Source organism: Phycodurus eques, chromosome 1, assembly GCF_024500275.1.
Source record: "Phycodurus eques isolate BA_2022a chromosome 1, UOR_Pequ_1.1, whole genome shotgun sequence".
Taxonomy (NCBI): domain Eukaryota; kingdom Metazoa; phylum Chordata; class Actinopteri; order Syngnathiformes; family Syngnathidae; genus Phycodurus; species Phycodurus eques.
The window spans coordinates 47,821,096-47,842,902 of NC_084525.1; the positions used below are offsets into that span (position 1 = coordinate 47,821,096).

General features: G+C 42.6%; 1 protein-coding gene across 3 annotated transcripts in view; it reads left to right on the plus strand.

Annotated features, from left to right (window-relative positions):
• Positions 1–718: 718 nt before the first annotated feature.
• The window catches only part of LOC133412667 (sodium-driven chloride bicarbonate exchanger-like), a 32,354-nt gene continuing 11,265 nt past the window's right edge, over positions 719–21,807 (plus strand). For 2 of the 3 annotated variants that reach the window (XM_061696215.1, XM_061696197.1), the window contains exons 1-11: positions 719–1,035; positions 2,734–2,763; positions 11,547–11,628; positions 16,062–16,205; positions 16,306–16,447; positions 17,148–17,308; positions 17,910–18,098; positions 18,301–18,389; positions 20,167–20,324; positions 20,423–20,510; positions 20,725–20,871. In XM_061696215.1, coding sequence (XP_061552199.1) covers positions 988–1,035; positions 2,734–2,763; positions 11,547–11,628; positions 16,062–16,205; positions 16,306–16,447; positions 17,148–17,308; positions 17,910–18,098; positions 18,301–18,389; positions 20,167–20,324; positions 20,423–20,510; positions 20,725–20,871 — 1,278 coding nt within the window. In that variant the 5' untranslated portion in view covers positions 719–987. Of the gene's footprint in view, positions 1,036–2,733; positions 2,764–5,915; positions 6,033–6,139; positions 6,226–11,546; positions 11,629–16,061; positions 16,206–16,305; positions 16,448–17,147; positions 17,309–17,909; positions 18,099–18,300; positions 18,390–20,166; positions 20,325–20,422; positions 20,511–20,724; positions 20,872–21,807 lie in introns of those variants that run through there. The other variant, XM_061696206.1, reaches the window with a different exon arrangement.

Here is a 21,807-nt window from a genome sequence, read left to right on the forward strand (position 1 = left end):
AGTGGTGAGCGAAATAATTACTGAATTTAATGTTCACACTGGGCATGGTACAGTGGCTTAGATTTATTATCTTAAAAAAAAAAAAAATATCCAGTGCAGTAGCCTACATTTGTTATGTACTGTCCAGTTGCGTCTAACTTTCAAGCACAATATATTTGCAATTAATCTTTAAGAAATGTTTGATTGTTTTTTTTCAACTTTTATGTGCAATATGTTTTAGTCATGTTTTTTTTTTATATAGTGGTACTTGGGTAGATTTTTTTGTGTGTGTGTGTGAAGTGGTACTGGTAATGGATGGATGGATTCACGGATTCATGGATTCTAGCAGCAACCTATAGGGGGCGTAGTTGCATAGTAGGCAATCTGTACAGCACTGCACTTTAATATGGTTCTTGGCAGCACCAAGAAACGTTTTCCAGTTTTGACCAGAGGGCGGCGCCAGACTGCCAGCGTGCTGTCGCAACATCCTTCGTCACGATGCTTCGATGGCGGCACTTGATCGCGTGCCGCATTGACCGAAATGTGGACTTGCACGACCACGTTATGTTGTGACATTATTTTTTTTTAAAAAATATTATCACGTGCATTTCTAAGTGTATTTTATGCCGCTGCTGTAGGAAACTTTAATGTGTCCGCGGGCGGGAATTAAAAACGCAAGCAGTCACTCCCCCCCCCCCATCAGTATTTGTGACATATTGTAGCAATACGCGCATATCAGTGTTACAATGATTTCATACGGAGGCTGTCTCGCACGATTCCCCTTCAGAACGTTACCGTGGGCAGGCGCAACCTCCCTCCTCCATGCGTAAAATATGTAGGGCACGCTTTGCCAGCACCATTTGAGAAAAGCCAAACCGGTAAATATACTGTACTGGGGAGGGGGCGGGGGGAGCGTGCCATATTAGCCAGGCTCCTCATCGTCAACCTTAATCAGCGTCTCAACTGAAGAAGAGAAAGCACATTTGGAAGGAGAAGGAGGAGGAAAAGATGGACATTACCGACCAGGGTGCTCAGATGGAGCCTCTGTTGCCAGCGGTAAGTCCAATGAGTTATGTCTTCATTGGTGTGTGAAATGTCCACCTTATTTGTCTTTAGAATAAAGCACACGACGGTCGACCTGATTTGCGTTGGTCTTGGACACATTTGAAGCTGCCTTGACTGTTTTCGCAATCCGCGTGCGTATCTTAAATGAGCATTTGAAATCTTTCAGCGATGCACTGCACTGGGCATAATTGGAATTTACACTCACAGGCCAATTCATTAGTCACACATGCGGAATTGCACGTCATTTCATGCAAAAAAAAAAAAAAAAGCTCTGTTTTGAGTGGCACTCACAGAGGTACAGTATCAATTTCACAATATTGGAATTGTGGTTGAAGAACTGTACTGTGTCCTGCATCATGTAACCACGGGAGACAAAATATTAGACACAGCTCACGATGCAGTGCAGTTCTACAAATAAGAACTGCACAGTCTTGTTGGAGTTGTAAAATGCTGTTGGTGCTGTCAGTGAAAGCGCAGCAGTTTGTAGAACTACAAATAGCTTTGTTGATTTGGACCCAAATCCTCTTATGCAAGCCGCCAGCTCGCGTGGAGCATCTTCGACTCGGTTTGCCCGTGCACGCCTTCAACTCGCGAGAAGGCCCGTGCTCAATTCCCTCCGATCGATTCCTATTCTTTCGGCGATGCGGTCAGATGGAGCGCCTGCCCCGCAAAGGTCAGCGGCCCACTCCATTGGGCTCGCCGACAAATTCAAACAACAATGTCTGAATTCGCTGTAGACGGCAGCGCCACCTCAGCAGTATTCAGGTTGACACAATCGGTGGCGGAGAGTGAATGTTTACATTGACAGAGGTAAGGAAAATATCTGGTGGCATCAATGGCGACGATACTCGGTGCTGAACAGATTTAGGAGACCACCACCCGATTTGGGGTTTCTGCCACAACTGGCCTAAATGACCAGTTACCAAAATAATTGTTGATTTTTCAATACAGTGAACTCTGCAAAGATGATTGTTGGCGGACTGGTCCTGGTGGTCACTGCTTAAACTCGACTTGATATTTCCCATAAGAGGGCTCATCCTCGTGATGGACTTCATTTGCTATTATCCTAGAAAATCGGAAACATGAAAATTAGTTTTGGAAGTCGCCGCTTTGGTCTGATGCAAGAAAGTTGGGAAGTTGTTTGGAGAAGGGGCCTGTGAGGCTTTCAACCTTTTCAAATACTGTTCCCGCAGTCAAGCGCAACGGCGGGAATCATCATGCCGTGCGGCGGTTTTGCTGCTTCAGGCTCAGCAACTTTGGTCAGGTGCACAGAACCCCTGGAAATGATGATTACGTTGATAATAGCCCCTGCACGTGTCAGGGTGTAAAAGACTCATGAATCGGCATTAGCACTTTCTCAACTCCGGTCGCTCTTTTGCTATGTCTTAGCATACCAACTGTTATCATGTTACAATCTGAATAGATGCCATTACATCAGTGCTATCTTTCAGCTGTGTTTTTCCCTTTCTTTTCTTTTTTCTCGAAACTCATGAATCCATTTTTTCCGAGTCCCGCATGCCCTACAGTTTAATTAATTCTACAGCATGTCGTTTGCTAATACCGTTCATTTAGGCCAGCTGTGGCACAAACCTTTCATTGGGTGCTTGTCGAATACATTTGTTAAGGACTGTGTATGTATGAAGCATGGGGTTTCTTTTTGTCCTGTTGACTGATGTCCTTTAATTGCAGGAACAATGCCCTCAAGAAAATAAAAATGTGGTAAGTACAATCATTTTATTCTCTCACTTAATTTGCACACTCTGGCTTGGTTTAATGACTTAGTTTCCAGGAGCAAAAAAGAAAATGCAGTTTTTGTGATGATGATGATCAGTAGGCGCATTTTGGTCTGTAGCACTTCTCACAGGAAGGATCTACAAACTGTTTTAACATGGCTACAATACAGAATCCCAAACATTATCCCGTGAAGAGCAAATCAAAACAATCAGGTCTTACTGGAACAGTCTCTTAGCTCAAAACGGAAGTGCATTCCACAATTTGGGGGCAATGGACTGCAAGGCTCTTTGACCTTTAGTTTTTAATCTTGAGTGAGGGACAGTAAGTAAAAGACGGCCAGCAGACCTTAACAGGTCAATGACAGGAGCCTGACCTTCGAGGGCTCACTAATTGACCGTTAAAATGTTCGACTGAATCCGAAATTCGATTCAAACACAGAAAATGCACAAAAGTGAAGCAGTTGAAAAATATCTTTTTGTTTGCGTGTGTTTTCTGTAAAAAAAAAAAAAAAAAAAAAAACATATATATTTGAAAAATAAAATCGAATTGAAAAATAAGATTTTGTTTCGATATGCAATGTTAGTAGTTAGTAGTAGTGCAAAGAAGTATTGTTTTCACTCATTGGTCGGTTAGTATTATGGGTTAGAGGTCATAGCGCACGCGGGCAGTTGAAATGTATGAAAGAAAAAGGATCTCAGCAGAACCGTCGTTACCGGTATTGTTATCTATAGTTATGTGCTCTTTATGTACAAGTGCTTTTCTATTGTGTCCACATTGCCCATTTAGGATTCTTATTATTTATGTCATTATTGTGTCATTATTGTACATATTTGTTGTCTCTGTAGCAGGTTACTGCAGGATTCACCAAATCAAACACATTTTTAAATTTAAAGATCCCATGCCATCATTTTTTTTTCGGGTTCGCAAAATAATTTGGGTTGAAAATGCCCAGGATGCCCCTTTTCAAGCTGCTCAAGTTGGTCATACAGTGTACACCTGGCATTTTATAACGCTGGATTTGTCATTAATATTTGACATGTACATAAGCTTTGCTCTAATTGGATCATTAATATCTAATTTAAATATGGGAAACAGCATTACATTACATTTGCTAGCCTGCGAGCTAGCAAGCAAAGGAGCTCGACCGCTCACTCGACCGCGGCGACATCGTTAAAACGTCAGCACTTGGAGTTGTGTGTGTGTGTGCGTGTGTGTGTGCGTGTGTGCGTGCGTGTTCCCCACATAACACACACACACACACAGCGCAAGTTAACTATTTATGAACCATAATCACAGCGGCACTTGATCTCAATATTCCGGCAGTAGTTGACTACAGCAAACTCATTTTCAGGGTCATTTGATTGACAGCTAAAGGTCTCACATCACAATCCGGCAGCTCAAGGGCAGGCCTTATTTGACATTTTATTTATCTTTAACCAGCTAAAATGCTTTTGAGTACATACATGGTGGTTTTTATTTATTTATTTATTTTTATAATTCATTCATTCAAATTTGGCAGGCTTTAAGACTTTTTGGGCCTCTTTAGTGGGTGTACCCCGCGGCTCGGCCGACGATAGCTGAGATAAGCTCCAGCACGCCCGCGACCCTTGTGAGGATTAAGCGGTACAGAAAATGGACGGATGGATGGATGGAGCCTATCCCAGCTATCTTCGGGCGTGAGGCGGGGTACACCCTGAACTGGTCGCCAGCCAATCGCAGGCAAGAGCCATGGATAACACAAAAATATGGTACCAATTGTACGAGAAAAAATCTGCAACATAGCGGGACCGCAAAGCGACAACTGTCATATACCGGAGGATGACTGTATCTGTACTCCATGACAATAAGTTGCAGGGACTCATTGTTTCCAGACATTTGCATCCTGGGACTCACCTCGTCTCAAGTGTAAAATGATCTGTGTGATGCAACGCTTTGCACAAGAAGCAGCCGCTTAGCTTGTCACTCAGCCATTTTTCCTGAGATGAGTGGGCGTGTCCCAACCGCTAAGTGGGCAGGTACTGGAATAGTGAGTGTCGTTATTATTATGGCGTGCAATCGACAAACCGCATACATGTAGATGGCAAACTTAAAACAGGTCACAAAATCCTTTTGACCTATGGTAAGTTATATAAAAGAGTGGGGGGTGGACCAGGTCAACCGCTTTGAGACCCCCAGCGAGAGGTGGACTTGATACGGTTCCAAACGCGATTTGTATTTGATGTGAAAGCCATCTGAACTCGGTTCGCTATGGCCTGCATGAATGTTTTACGCTGAATGGCTCTGTAGCCAGCTTCTCGTTTGTGTTCTTGTTGTGCAACAACATTAGCGATAGCCTCGGCAGCTAACAAGATGAAGCAATTTGTTATTGATATGCTCGTATTATGCTAAACTCACGATGTCTTAACTGCCAGTGGCATGTAAACAAATTAGAACGTGCTCATCGCGAACACATCTTTGGTTCAGCAAGTAGCACTGTACTCAACATTTACCGACTTGTTTAGACTTCTGACAGCAGCACGTCTTTTCACTGCCTTAACAAGGATAAGTCCGCTCAGCTGTTTGACGGTGTGTTGTATTCTGCTGATCCAAGAGCAAATCCAGACTGTCAACAAAAATCCAGACTGTCACATCATGAGATGCCCGTAGTTGCTTAGTACAAGCGTTGCACCCAACTCTGACTAGTATTAGCACCGATTCAAGTGCTATCACAACATGAGCGGTAGCCAGGCTGGACCAACAACATTTTGTCCACTAAAGTTAAGAGATTCAAGGCTCGCAATGGTGCTGCCAGAGATGCAAGTGTAGCAAAAACCACACTGAAGTTGTTATTTTTGGGTCAAACCGCTTCATTTATGGTTGGGCACAGTCTTGGAATTGACTCGTGCTCCTGGTCTTTGCTCGGCTGGAGTAGGTTGTGGTTGAATTTGGAGACATTTAATCTGAGCAGATTGGTAGAGATCTGACAGTATCGCCCTGTTTTTTTGTTCTTGTTCCTAAAATACTTTAAACCTTTTGGGACGCAGTCCCTGACCCAAGACTTTAGGTAATAAATCTGCAAGGCTCGGGGAGAGACAAGCTGCGCTCACATCATGGTAGCATCGGTGATGTCACAGCGCTAATCCCTGTTGAGGGGTGGGGGTGATGGGCGGATTGACGGATGGATGCGAGTCAGAAAACATTTGACCCTGGATGAGAGGAGACACGATTGAATCAGAGCTGCGCTGAGCTCTATTTCTTCCCTGGGATTTTTGGATGTGAGCTCGCCGCCTCGCATTCCAAGCGGACATCGCGGTGAACCGCGTCCTCCTTCCGAGTGGGACACGTAACCCTTCTGACTCTCTCTTCCTGCCGCTGCCTGCAGAACAAGGGGGGTTAGGGACCATCCCGTCCCATCCCAAGGGACCCAAAATGCTCTCGGTGGACTACAACAGGGGATTTAGTTACCAGGTGAGCCACTCGTATTTATTTTCTTGGTGAAGGGACAGGATGTCCTGTTGTGCACGTGAGAGGTCCTGTGGAGTTTGACCTGACAGATGGGACGGTTGAGTTGCGAGATTGGGGCTTATACCTGCTGCACTGATCCCGGGTATTTCCTAGGGATGAAAAAAGAAAACAAATATGCTCATATGTTTGGACGGTTTTGACAGCTCTTGTCGACGGTAGGAATATTTCTGTTTTTTTCAGTTGTGATGCTCTCAGCAGTTATCATTGCCACGGTAACCATCTGTAGGGATGAAAAACCATGACAACTAAATCCACTCGCCAATCACACGGGCCCGTGCAGCCGCCGATAATCCATCTCTCTCTTTGCAAACTACAAGCCACAGAATCATCCTGTTTGTCGTATTTACACGAATGCAGCTTGAAAGTAGATACATTTGCATTCCTTTGCCTGTCCAGCCATCTTTTGTAAACTTACATATTGTTGACATCCTTTTTGCCACGTCTGCCGAGTGCGATGGAATTTTTTTTGAGCGGACGTATACTGTGTACTTTGAAAGTAGATCCCGCAACCTTCATTATGTCGCTCCCCGGGGAACACCCGTGAATAGCTTAGTGCCCGAATGAGGTCACACATTGTACCTGCATCCCAGAGAGCTACATGACATTGTGTAGAGATTACTCGTAAGGAGCTTGTGTGAAATATATGAATCGTAGGAGGCAGTTCAGGCGCTTTAGAGGGGAAATAATATGGAAACTTGACTTTTTAATTGCTTGCATACAAGTATCTGAGTCTCTGGAGTTGCCGAAATGAAATGACCAAGTTAATGTTAGGCAAGCAAGCGAGCCGTTCTGTACTGATTGCGATGAAATAGTGGGGCTAATTCGCATAATACCATCCCCGCACCGTGTTTCTCTGCCCATGACCTGGTAGCTAGGGTGGGTGAAGATTCCCCCATTGTCACATGACAGTTAGGGGTCTGGTTGGTGGAATACACAGAAGCATTTTTATGTCAAGGCCAAAAGGTAAGCAGGCCTGCAGTGTTAGCATAGGGGAGCAATAGCCAACAAGCTTATTAGCATTAGCTCGTGATAACTGCAAATGTGCAAAAGTTCGGTGAAGTTGGAGATGTTGTGGCAGTGGGATTTGTGTGCGGCTCATTGGGAACAGTTTACAATTGTGAATTCAAAATACCTCGTATGTGTCGTTTCAGTAACTCCATCTAAATGAAACATTTAGTTTTATGGCAAATTGGCGTGAAATGACCTAATGTAGTGTCTGTAATATGGAAGACCACCCTAGAAAGGTGAGACGAAAACAATAGAGCAAAATGATGTAAAACGTGACCTTATCATTTGGATGCTACACTACATTGTAATAAGATTCATTTCATATTTTTCTGTTGTCACGGCAGCCCCAGATCACCTACTTTAATCAACAACAGGATGAACCAAATATTTGAGTTACAGGGCAGTATTTCTGATAGCGCTTGCTTTCTGAATATGCATATTAAAAGTACATTTGAACCCTTTAGCACTTTTCTAAGACGGAACTCACAAAGTACTTCATATAGTTAAAATACAATCATCCATATACTGTGTACAACACAGAGTCAAAAGAATGATCTTAGCTTCATACGGTTACATACAATGTGTAATAATAATAATAATAATAACAGCAAACTGTGTGGATTGTGCATTGTGTCTTGGTTTCAAGCCATGTGTGCTCATATGATGTGCACACAGCGGAAGTGAAGCATCGTGACCTTCAGGAGAGGAACTTGACATTGGACTCATTCCGCCTGAGCAAAAACTGAACCCGATTATCTTTGCAAAGGCAGAATATACTGTATTGAATTCATCTTTCGTGGCGGTGGTCATAATGTTGCGGCACGCAGTAATTCCTCTGGAGTGATGTCGTGGACAACACGTGAGCATGTCCCTTCGTCACGCATGCTCGCACGTCCACCACCCCTCCTCCTCCTCCTCCTCCTCCTCTTCGTCCCTGCAGTCGTGGTTACATGCTCCCTGAGCTCGCCTGAAGTCTGCATCGCACAGCACACCTCAACAAATTCGGAACTTTATCTCCTCCACCTCTCCTTTGTATTTCTTGTCATCGTTCAAATTCGGTCAGGTTTATTTCAGTATCTTCGCAGCCTATAAATAGAAACAAAGGCCTGCTGGGAGGAGATTTTGACTCATCATTACGTAATAGCGGTCTAGTGAAACATGTATTTATATTTGGCTTATTTGGTGGGAAACATTTGGTAAGGTACAGAGGCATAGCGGGTTCCCACACCGGACTTATTTGGTCATGGACAGACAGGAAGTGCAAGTGCGTCACTGACGCTCGTGGTGCACGTCACAGGGGTTGAACCACTTCAGATTTTTTTGTAGTCAGGTAGGGATAGTCGAGTTGATTTATCATTGGTGGCAATATTAAAAGTTGGGTCAAAGTCAATATATAATAATGTGACATTAATGTGAGCTAATCCTTTTTTTTTTTTTTTTTTTTTTTTATGGCTGGGTGTCAGCAGTGGTTTTTTTGCCTTGGACTTCTCCCATTGATGCCATTTTTGCCCAGTGTCATTGTGGTTGTTGAGTGGCTGAGTCGTGAAGACTGACCTTAACGGAGCCCGCAGTTCTTTGGACGTCGTTCTCGGTACTTTTGTGACCTCGTCGTTCCCCGATCGCTCCTGGGAAGGTTCACCGCTCTTCCCGGTTTCCTCCGTTTGTGGATTATGTGCTCTGGCTGTGCTCACTGGAGTCCCGTAAACTTTGATGTGGCTTTGTAACCCTTTTCCAAACTGAAAGACTTCAGTCACTATGTTTCTTGAGTTTATTTAGATCTCGGCATGATATGTTTCTTTATGGGTTTTTGCAGCCTACTTCACTTTGTCTGACAGCTACTATTTAAGTGACTTCTGTCATTATGACTTAACATTAGTTCATTATAAATCTGTGAAACAAAACTCAGCCGTCTCTGTCCCAACCCCCGGTGGCCTTGTGCTGACCTCAGAACCTAAGAAAAAGCACCTTAATCATATTAGACTATGACTGTAATGTTCTTGGTTTGAAGTCTTCATTATTGCGAAGTCGTGGTGGTGAGACCGCAATCAAAGTGAGCACGAATGCGCGACAAATGATTGACATTTCGTAAGTCATGCCTTCTGTCTCTGATTGGTTGTTTTTCCTCGGGCACTGTGTTGTTGTTGTTTTTTTGGGGAGGGGGGGGGGGGCAGGGGCAAGAGATGGATGATATTTTCACAGATCAAATATTTACCATTTACTACTGTCAAGTCATAACTGTTTTAACAAATATTTAATATAAAACAAAAAGGGGTTTTTTTGGGGGGGGGGATTGCAATTTCTTTTTTCACATAGAGCACCATGGGTTTGTATTGGTTTTCCCTTAATTAATTAATTAATTAATTAAGTAATAATAATCATAATATACATAAAAACGGCATTTTTTTATTTACTTGGATTGTTGTTTGTGAGATACAACATTCAAATTGTCTTAATTATCCAAAACCATTTAAGTGTGACAAATATGCAAAATGACATCCAAAATCCAATCAGTAAGGGCGCAAATGCTTTTTGGGTGCCAGTCTTCTGCTCCATCTTCGCAGTCTTCCGCGCAACTGTGTACACGGCTTTTGTAACGAATCCTAATCTGAGCGCACGTCCTCATGTACTTTCAAGGCATCGGCAGGATCTTGCCACGTCTGTTCGCCGTAGCCGTTTGACCTTATAGCTCACCATCCACGTGCTCGCCCGTGTGTGCGAGAGAGTGACGTGCCACCATTTGACTTGCCCGGTGATCTTTGCGGGATGGTCAGCGAGAGCTCGTCTTCTCTGTACTGCATACAGTAGTATGTACTTATTTTCTTTTCACAAAGCAGAGGTACAATGTTGAGTGTATGACCTTCGATCCCAACACTAAGCAATTGGAATCAGATGAAAATGTTTAGTCCCTTAAAAGAAACATATTATACATTTGATGACAGTTCCCACGTGTCTTAATAACACGCTTTTGTTACAATATCTGAGCAATAAGGAATCATAGACATTTTTGCTGCATATTTCTTGTCACGCTGGAATTGCTCGGCTGCGCCTCGAGTCGAAATGCTCGGTTCTTTTTTCAACTAGCTTTATTTAACATTTCCGCGATACAGTTGACTTGAGGAGCATTGCTGTGCCGTCAGACAGCGCATCCAATCGTAAAAAATGTACTCTTACCAATGAACCCTTTTCGAGGATTGTAGAAATAACAGAAAGAAAAGGAACAGACTATGTTGTGAATTTTAACAGCGTAGTCCGCTCCTCTGATTTGAGAGTGGCACTTACCAGGGGGAATGGCAACAGCAAAATTCACATGACCTTCCAGTAAATTTTCATTGAATTGAATTTTTTTGTTTGTTTTTGTGTGTGAAATTCATGTTTTGTTGGTTTTGTTCTTTTAACACGGTGATTTTGTGTGCAACTGATGCGTGGTTCATTTTGTGCATGACCTGGATGACTGAGAATCTACACAGACAATAAAATATGTACCTAATAATATAATAATAATCATTACAATATATGATAAATAAATAATGTAAACTGTCAATATACAGCCAAGCTCATTTCCTAATCATCAGACAACATTGCCCTTAATTATAAACGGCTTACAGATTAATTAATTGTAAAAGAGTACACTGGAATTTTACAGGTACCAGAACAAAAACATCTCTCTGTAATTTCCACTAACAACCCTGGCTTAAATCAAATCCTTCTCAACATGCAAATGTTTTAGTCCCTCTGTTGAGATGTATCACTTACATACTTACACAACATTGACACTAATAACTCATAATGTTTAGTTTTCCATCCGTGTACAACACACGTGCTAACAAGCCTATTGGGCGCATTTTCTTGTTTTTCAAAGTCAGTGTCTGTATTTAACAGCTGTACACGGCGCAAAAGCACCGTGCCGTATCCACTAGAACCAACGTGAGCTCTCTCTTCATTATCTGTCTGTGGCGGTTCTTATAATGACTGATGACTCTTGTCGGCGTCGGTGAAGAGCATTTATTTATCAAGCTTTTTAAAGCACGACTCAAAGTGTATGATGACCCTGAGCAGGAGAAAGTGGGTTTCAAAAACTGTATCCCAATTGGCTTGCTTCGTTGTTATGGCTCCAGCTCGTTTTCCCTCTTTGGGTGCGGTTTTAAACATATCTACCCACTTCCGAAAAAGAGTGTAAGTTTGAAAAAGGGTAGACTTTAGATTACGTGTGGTTCCAGTTGAGCCAAACTTTGTCCATCTGTGTGTGTTTGTGTCAGAGGACCGATGAGGAAGCAGTGGTGGACCGCGGCGGAACCCGCTCCATGCTGAACACCAACTTTGAGAAGGAAGAACTCGAAGGTAACAACCCTGTCACTATAATAAAGTCGTTCTTTGAAACAAATGGTCAGGTTAGCGTGAGGCAAGGTTTGGCCACACGCTGTGCACAACAGCGGTGCCGCCATTTTTTCTTTGTTTTTTTTTTTTCTTACTGCACGTCAAATTAAACATTTCATCAATCAATCAGACAATAAAAAGTCTCATAAATGCAAACACAACACTGAGCACAAGTGGCCTGGACCAGTATGGAGTATCGAACTGATGAGGACTCATGCCACGCCTTATTTGTGTGCTCTATCATATATCATATCATATCCACACACACACACACACACACACACACACACACGTATGTATAGTATAGGAATAACATGTGCACAAAACACCATTGTGGGTTTAATATAATTCCCACAAATTAGTATGAAGGAAGCACATTATATCTATTTTGTGGTCACAAATAAGCATTTTGTATGCTTGTTGTATCAAAAGTATATTGTGGGCAATATTTGAAAATTGTCATGGCTGGGATAATATTTAGGTTCTAGAAATCCGATTTGCTTGTTGCAAATAAGACATATTTATATGAACTGTAATCTTGATTTAAAAAAAAAAAAAAAAAAACAACAACAACGATCTTGTGTTTCTATTTCCCCCGTGAGTCGAGTTCAAGAGACACTCACTCGCCGCGAGCAGCAGGAAGTCCCCTCGATCTCGCAAAGCACAGGGAGGGACGAAAACGACGGCACTTCTGCAGTTCAGGAGTGCTTTGTACTTCGGTGGAATCGAAACAAAATCAGCCATGTTCAGGATGCCAAAGAGTTGCTGTGTTGATTGTTGTACAGCAAACAAAAATAGCAGACCTAGAGTGATGCACTGTCGTGGTTTAGATGGAATGTCCATTGACTGCCTATTGGAAACCACTTAAAGTGATCATACGCAACACCCCACGGACTCACAGCAGACACAAGTGAATAATTTCACATGAATGAAGATAGACATGCTTCAAGTATTGCTGTCATCTTCTTCTCTTATTACACCTGCCGAGAAAGATTTGCTTTCACCACCGACTGCGTTGCTTTGAAGTCAACGTTCTCATGTTCTTCATGAACTTGTACTCGTAAACCACCCTTTGCACTGAATCGGAGTCTGATGTCTCCATTGAGTCCTCAGGCTGCGATCACCATCTAAGGCACAACAATTGAACACAGTCTGCTTAAACTAAACCCACACAATCATATGTTTTCATCTTTTTTAATGACCTCACCATGCAAACATTACAGTGCAGGGTTGAAAAAGTATGTCAAGCCCTTGGCTAATGACTTCTCCAAGAGCTAATCGGAGTCAGGAGTCTGCCAACCTAAAATCCAGTAAACGTGATGAGATTGGAAGCTGCCCTAAAAGAAAAACAAAACACCGCTTTGAGTTTATTCTCAAGAAGTATTGCCCTATGTGAACCATGCCTCGCACAAAAGAGCTCTTAACATACCTGCGACTAAGAATTGTTGACTTGCATGTGCCTGGAAAGGAGCAAAAAGTTTCTTTAAAAGCCGTGATGGGCTTCAGTCCATGGTGAGACAGATCGTCTGTCTTATCCATTCATCCAGAGAAAGTTCTGCAATGTCGCTACTCTCCCTAGGAGTCGCCGTCCCGGAAAGATGACTGGAAGAGCACAGCGCAGAACGCTCAATGACAAGAAGAAAAATCCTAGAGTGGCGGCGACAGACTTCCAGAAATATCTGGCACGTGCTCTGCTGGCAAATCTACAATAGGTAAAACTTGGATTTCATGAGAGGACACCTTGGAGGAAGCTTCTGCTGCTCCAAAAAGTTTGTAAAAGAGCACCTGGATGTTCCACAGCACTACTGGCAAACCATGTGGACAGATGAAAATAAAGTTGAGTTGTTTGGAAGGATCGCACGACACTACTGTGTGTGTGGAAAAGAGGACACCAACCATAAAAACCTCGTGCCAACGTGAATTAGCGTGGGAATATATCAGGATCTTGGTCAGCAGCATATGAAGAACGCGTCCGCTTCTACCGTAGCACCGGTTCTGGAACAAACTGCTCCTGCGGTGTGCAAGCGCCAACATTAAACCTTTTTTGAGTGGTGGGCCCATGAGCCAAATTGCGGAAGCCCTGACAGAACCGCAACTGGCCCCGTATGTATAGTCATGAGATAATATGATACTAACCCTAAAGTTCAATGATTATTTCCTATTTTGTGCCTTGATACTATATTGTTAAAGCCTTTAGCATAGCATTGCTTCTGTTTCGTTGTAGAATGTGTTGAATACAACATTGATTGATTTTTCTTCTATGCAATTTGAACTGGCCCGGTCGGGCCAGCGTCTGTACGGTACTTAATTTTGAGGGGTGACGTCCTCCCTTCCCAAGTAGCCAAAAAACGAAAAGTGTGAAGGGTTGAACATTAAATGTCGTCTGCTACTCAGCCAGCAGTTCTGGAAGGTGAGGAGCCATCACTCGGGAGATTTCGCTCAGCTTCCATCCCGTTCCACATCCTCATCATCCAAGTCGTTTGATATTAAGTTTTGTGGCTGAGCGGCGTAGTCCCAACATCGGATGTACGGAATCTGTATTGACGCGCTGTCCGATCGTCGCAGCCTGCCACCAACTCTGTGGAAACCCGTGACCGGTCTTCTGGGCTTTCATCTCGGGAAACGATTCAGTTTGCGTGTGTTGCAGCTGCTCTGCTTTCCCCTTGAAGTCGTATAATTACAAAGATACAATTTGTATTTAATTCCCATAGTTCTAGAAATGAAAGCCAACAGTACGCATTTATTTTTGCTCAACATGTCACATAGAAATGTAACTCGGCTTCTCTGAAAAAAAGAAGGTGAAGGTGTAAGTTTAAAGATTTAAGTACAAATCAGTTTGTAGGAAATCCTGATTAAAGATGTGTCAAATCTATGATGCAGATTTATTTGATTTTACTGGACACTCTGGCACCTCATATGGTGCAGGAGGCAAGAACAGGGCATCCACAGTTCTCTGAGCATTCAGCTGAGGGCCCGGGAAGGGCGGAGGGCGGAGGGCTGGGGGCGTGCGCTGCGCCGCGCTGGCCGCTCAGCTCGACTGCAGTGAAAAAGAGGAGACAGTCAGCTCCGATTATCTTCAATCCAACCTTGTGCATGCATGCTCAAGTTCTGCACGCACAAGTGCAGCAGCGAAAATGTGGGAAAAGCTGTCTGGAGGTGCATTTGTTTGGCCTGCATTAAATGTAAAATAAACACACACACACACACACAAAAGCTGAATTTCCAACATGCGCAAACAATCCTAATTTTAAATATCTCAAAATTGCACATCATAGGTAACCACATCCGCAACGTGTTCACATTGACTTATTAAGGTGTTTATTCAGTGAGAAATAAGCAAAAAAAAAAACAATCTAAATGAATTTTGCTTTGTCCATGTGACATGTTTCAACCCTTAACAAACTTTAGCGGAAATGGTTTAGTTCCAGGCTACTAACAAATGGAATTTCATTTTTTAAAACTGACAGATGGGCCAGGTCATTTGTAGATGAGGTTAAAAAAATGTAAATTAAAATCATTAAAACATGTATGTAAAATACTCATAGAATCTCTTTTTAAAATGTTATTTATAGTGAATGTAATATAATGAATTCACATATTTTTTAAATAAATACACATTGTTGAATGGTTATGTGAATTTTTTAACAATATTTTTACTATTTACAATATATCAAATGATTTAATGTGAAAAATGAATAAAAATTAAACAGAAATGAATGAATACATTTTACTTAACCAGTTTAAGGAAAAATGCTAAAAAGAATGCAACCACAAAAATGGTAAAATTTTCATGCTTATTTTAAAATTGTATTATTTATAATTAACGTGATTTATTAACCAATTTTTAATATCATAAAAATAGGTAAATGTAAAAAGATTTGATTCCACTACTTTTTCATTGTACTATTTACGATAATTCTCATTGTAAATAATACCTCATCATGTTACGCAAACTGTTCAATTCTTCATATTCTCTACATAATATGTTCAAATAGCTTTTTACAACGGGAGACAAGAAGCCGCGCTCCACCAACTGCTCGGTAAAATTCCCAATACGTCATTTCCGTTACACATTTCTGGTGCACTACTGAGTGGGCCAGCGTGGGGACAATGGTAGTCACTACATAAATACAAAAATTACAAAATCAAATACTGAAAAATGCCACAAGATGTTACAGGAGCTGATCAGCTTAATTAGCATTGTGTCATCTCCTCTCGTAGTGGCTCGTGTGAAAATGATTATTCTTATTTTTTTCAAAACAAAAATCGAGCTTTAAGTGTCCGAGACTAATTTCAATAGGATGAAAGTTCCAGAGCAAGAAAGCTGCAGCACGACAGTAAAAGCTCTGTCACCAAACGGTTGGAATATGAAGTTGCTTGCTTTTTGTTGGCTCCAGGTCACCGTACTCTGTACATTGGGGTACATGTTCCTCTGGGCCGGAGATCACATCGCCGCCACCGTCACCACGGTCATAGACACAGGAAGCGCTCCAAGGAAAGGGACTCGACAGCTGACGATGGACGAGAATCTCCCTCACACAGTCGGTGTCCTTCCGTCCCTTACGTTTGCTTGTGGCTGCTAGCATAGCTGCAGTTTGAGCAGAAACGAAGGCTTGTCCCCCACCGTTGTCTTTGCTGCAGCAAACACGCCGGCTCAGAGGGTGCAGTTCCTGTTGGGGACTGAGGATGGCGACGAGGAACACATTCCGCACGCCCTGTTCACCGAGCTGGACGAAATCTGCCTCAGAGAGGGGGAGGATGCAGAATGGAAGGAGACTGCCAGGTGGCTCTGTTTTTGTTGCACGGCATCCCACTGGTGACATCCCTCTAGACCTTTTTACATAATGTTTGTAAACAATAGTCGCCAGGGTACCTTTTTGGTGGCAGGAAAGTGATCGACTACTGCGGACCTGAAGTAAAAACGATGACAAAAACTGGTTGTGGTTGGACTTGCACCGCTAGATAAAATGTGAAAATGTATCGACTCAATTATTTACGTTCATTTTACATTCACACTGATGGTAAAATGTGAACGCTGCGAGTCAAGCATTTACATACAATTGGCTATGCTTGTATTATTATTCTATTGCTTTTTGTGACTTCTGACAGAGCCAAACATTCATTACTGTGGCTCAGTAGGTAGAGAGTCCACTGACCGAAGGGTAGCTGGTTCGAATCCCGGCTACGATTGTCTGCATGTCAAAGTGTCCTTGGGCAAGACACTGAACCCTAAATTGCTCCCTGTGGGCATGGCAGCAGCCGCCCATCGGTGTGTGAATGTGTATGTGTGAATGTAATGTAAGGCTTTGTAAAGCGCTTTGGGCACTGTGAAAGCGCTATAGAAGCGCAGTCCACTGTCCAGTGTTTGAATGCTAAAAGACTAAAATACAAAAAAAGAAATAAATGCAAGCGTTATCACTTTCTATTCATCCAGCTTTTGATAGTTTGGCAACGACGGAAATGATATGCGTGCGTTTGTGTAGGTGGCTGAAGTTTGAGGAGGACGTTGAAGATGGCGGCGAGCGATGGAGTAAGCCCTACGTGGCCACGCTGTCTCTCCACAGTCTTTTTGAGCTCCGCAGCTGCATTATGAACGGTACCGTGATGCTGGACATGAGGGCAAATTCGCTGGAGGAGATTGCAGGTAAAACAGATTTTCCAAAACATATATGAATGGGACTCTACAAATCATTTTCATCCGATCATTATGTTTTATAGTGTCTAAATTGCAAACTCGTTTCCAAACCGTTTCTTTTCCATGTATACAGGAAACCCCCGCATACTTATAGTTCACAATTCACAAAGTCAACTATTCAAGTTTATTCTGTGGAACGTATTGTCAGCTATTCACAAAAAAAAAACCCTCACCTGTTCTTGTTTTTTGCGCTCTTTTGATAACGCCAACACCCTGGCTAATAGGAATCTAAAAACTGGTATCAAGGAAGTATGTTGAAGTGACACATCTCTCTTTATCTTAGGGAGGAGCTTAGTTTAGCCTGGATTGTTAATGGAACTTATGGAGACTCTTCACTGAATGTGCATGTACATACGTGCTTGTGGTGCACGCTTTCAAAATCAAATCATCCATAAAGCCATTTATTTTTAAGGGTAAGATGAGTTTGGAATGATAAAGTGCTTCGGGGAAACCGTCCCAAAATGCAACACAGTCTGCCCCGCATTATGATCGGAAAGTACCTTAAGAGTACAGTCAAACTAAAGCAAGCCCAGCATGTTCTACTTTTCAGATATGGTCCTGGATCAGCACGAAGTTTCCGGCCCGCTGGGACAGGATGCCAGGAGGAGGATCCGTGAGGCCCTGCTCAAACAGCATCACCACCAGAACCACAAGAAGCTCGCCAACCGCATCCCGATTGTCCGCTCCTTTGCAGACATCGGCAAGAAGCAATCAGAGCCTCATTCTATGGATAAGAACGGCGAGTGGGCTATTGGGCTATGTACTCTATTAGCCATACAGTACGGTTAACATACACTCCAACAAACTAATGAGATCCGGTAAAAGCACTGTAATGATGAGTCTGACTTATCGTCTATATATATACACATATATATATATACACACACACACACACACACACACACACGTTGCTGGACCTGACATCAGTGTTTTCTTGACAGGCCAAACCGTTTCATCGCAGTCGCAGTCAGCCAGCACCGAGGGCAAACAAGACGTCAGCAGAGAAAACAGTGCCGTCGACTTCAGCAAGGTGAGCCACCGCTGGTTCGGCTGTTTATCTGCTGAAAGTGAGACCGGGTCAAATTATTGATTTAAGATTGGGTACCATGTGGAATGCTCAACCTTTGCATCTTATCCTGGGAAAGTGGACAAAATGTCACTGGAAGACCACCCTTACATAACAGCCTAAACACTGACACTCATGGTTATGTGACAAAGTTTAAAAATACTGAGACTCAAGCATTCATTCATCCATTCAAACTTATGTGTATATGTATTGTGTAGTTTCATGAGGGAACGTATCTAAGATGATTATTTTAAGCTTGTCCAAGACCATACTCACTCTAAAGAAAACAAGAGAAACAACATCAGCTCTGGTGTGCAATCACCTTGGTGACACAGGCAAACAAAAACTGGAAGACACCTTAAATCTGTTTTGTTTGGGTGGCGTAAAATAGAGTGACCAAAGATAGAATCACTATGCTTGAAGGGGTGTTCTCAAGGTACGCTGACTTCCTTTACGTGTTAATTTAAGTGTGAATGGTTGTGTCTGGCAATTAGACCAATGCTAGCTAAAATCACAATAATACTGTATGTTGTAGCAGAGTGGTCTGCAAGAAGGAGTAGTGTTTCTGGAGACAGAGAGAAACAACTTTTTAACATACATAACATTATGGCTGTGAAAAAATAGAGATGGTCAGGTCTTCCAATTATTGAATTATTCATCCATCCATTTTCTGAACCGATTATCCTCACTAGGGTCACGAGCCTGCTGGCGCCTATCTCAGCTGACTCTGGGCGAGAGGCGGGGTATACCCTGAACTGGTCGCCAGCCAATCGCAGGGCACCTATAGACAAACAATCAGTCACACTCTCATCCACACTTACCGGCAATTCGAACCCCGGTCCTCAGAACCGTGAGGCGGATGTGCTAACCAGTCATCCACCGTGCCTCTCAATTATTGAGTTAGTCAAATTAAACTTTATATTCTATATAAAACTATAAACTGCTTCCAAAGAGGATTTATAAATAATATTGTTCCCAGTATAGACCCTTGTGGGATGCCAATGCTAACTTTTCACAGAACTTGAACCTGTTAATATTCACAAATTGTTAGAAATCTGTTAAATTGGACTAATCTAGATACAGAACCTTTGTCTAGTACTTTGACAAGTGCTTTTTAACTGACCACAATGCATTCCAAGTCTAAATCAAGTTTGTGTTATTTAGCTTGTCATAATAACTTTCTCAGGAATGGTGCGTAAACATTTTTTGATTGTGTATAGGTTTGTGGAGGCGCTTTTACGATGTGAATACCAAGAGCTTATAGACATCTAACCAGTCATCCATTTTATCTATCATATATCATTTATCATCTATCATCGTTAATTTAGGGTGAGGTGGTGTACACCCGGAAATGATCGCCAGTCAATTAGAGGCCTGAGTAAATGGGACATTGACTTGGTAAGCATGGGCCAGCCAGATGTGAAAAAAAAAAATCACCAATGCCCAACACATTAACAGTTTGTGATTGCAAACTGGTATACAAAGGTGAGATCGTAGACATAAAAACAGTGATATGAAAAACCATAGCCAGCTTGAAGAAAATGGGATTTACCAAGCATTTATTCTGATTCCTGCCTAGCATTCTAATACCGTGACGCCCTAGGTGCATATTCTCGTAGTATTAGGGGATTGCTGTTATATGCTGATTTGAATTAAACGGCATCAAAGTCCTTAATTTATTTCTGTCTTTGTCATTTCCGTTGGCTGGTGTCATCAATCATTGAAAAGTTTTGTTTGTTAGATTGACCTTCACTTCATGAAGAAGATCCCGCCTGGTGCCGAGGCCTCCAACGTCCTGGTCGGGGAGTTGGAGTTTCTCGACCGTCCTGTGGTGGCCTTCGTCCGCCTGGCACCCGCCGTGCTGCTCAGCGGTCTGGCTGAGGTTCCCATCACCACCAGGTTACTCCCGCTGACCTCCATGTTTCTTCTTGGGCAGATGATCTGGGGCGCTCCCTGACTGTGTCCTCTATGCACTATTTCTTTTTTGCATTTCACAGGTTCCTTTTCATCCTGCTTGGGCCTCTGGGAAAAGGTCCACAGTACCATGAAATTGGACGATCTATTGCAACCCTGATGACGGACGAGGTGAGGCCTTGGTTACCAGTAATAACGACAGATTTTGTTGTTTACTTGAGCTCCGGCTGTACTTTGAATTCTGCCCAAAAAGTAATCTCTAGATGGATGAACGCACGGCATGCATGCTGTGAGGAACGTCAGGATTTCTCATTGCAGCTTTTATTAATGCCAGATGTTGCTATTCCACCAGTTTGGATAACAGTTCAACGTTTTCCCTCGCCAGGTTTTCCATGATGTGGCCTATAAAGCCAAAGACAGAAATGATCTTGTCGCAGGCATTGATGAGTTCTTGGACCAAGTGACAGTGTTACCCCCTGGCGAGTGGGATCCCTCCATCAGAATAGAACCACCCAAAAATGTGCCCTCTCAGGTAAACTCCCACTCCCAAAAAAAGGAAGCAATTGATAGTATTGTTTTCACCCGTGAGTAGTTTGTTTTGTGTGTTCATAGGATTACACATACACTGCACCAGTGTTTCCCAAACTTCAGTGAGCCGAGTCACATATTCACATGAGAAGCAAAATCTCATGGAACAACACCAATCAAAAGTGTCACAAAAAGTGCATACACAGGACAATTGCCATCTAGTGGGAGAGCATTTACTATCCATTGCTGGCATATATCGGCAGGCTCACTTTATAATCTCTCATGGAACACTGAAGTGCTACGACACACTGGTTGGGAATCCCTGAATTACACCATTATTCACCACCACTCGTTTTTTCCCCTTAATAAACGCACCTTCATTTTTATACTGTACACGTTACCAGATGCGGAAAGTGTATTGAATTATTGTACTTTTACTCTAACAGGACTATTGCAAGGTAAAAAGTACAAAGCTTAAATGTTACTCAAGCCTATTTTTGACTACATGGTAGTTATTCATCACAGTTGCTTATTGCATTTCCATTGTCAAAAGCAAGTACACCGCGGCACTAGATACTCCGATGCAAGGTACGATTTCTGGCCAGTTGGGGTTCCGAGCCGGATGTAGCCATATGTGTGACCTAAATCACTGCTGGTTGCTCATCGACTGGGCAAATTCATCTTTGCAACGTCCTTACTAAGTTTTCAAGAATAGAACATTAAGAGTTGAGGCTAGATGGCTAGAAATGACAAAATAAACAAATGCTCACATTTGTTTGCCCTGTCATCTTTGTTATAATCCACGCTAATCTCCATTTTGCTACAGCTAATTGTTTTCTTGTTGCCGTCACCCTTCTCTCAAAGTTCATCTCAATTACAACTATGCCAAAATTAATTTGAAGCGGGGCCAGTTTACACGGAGGTCCTGAAGTTATTACAT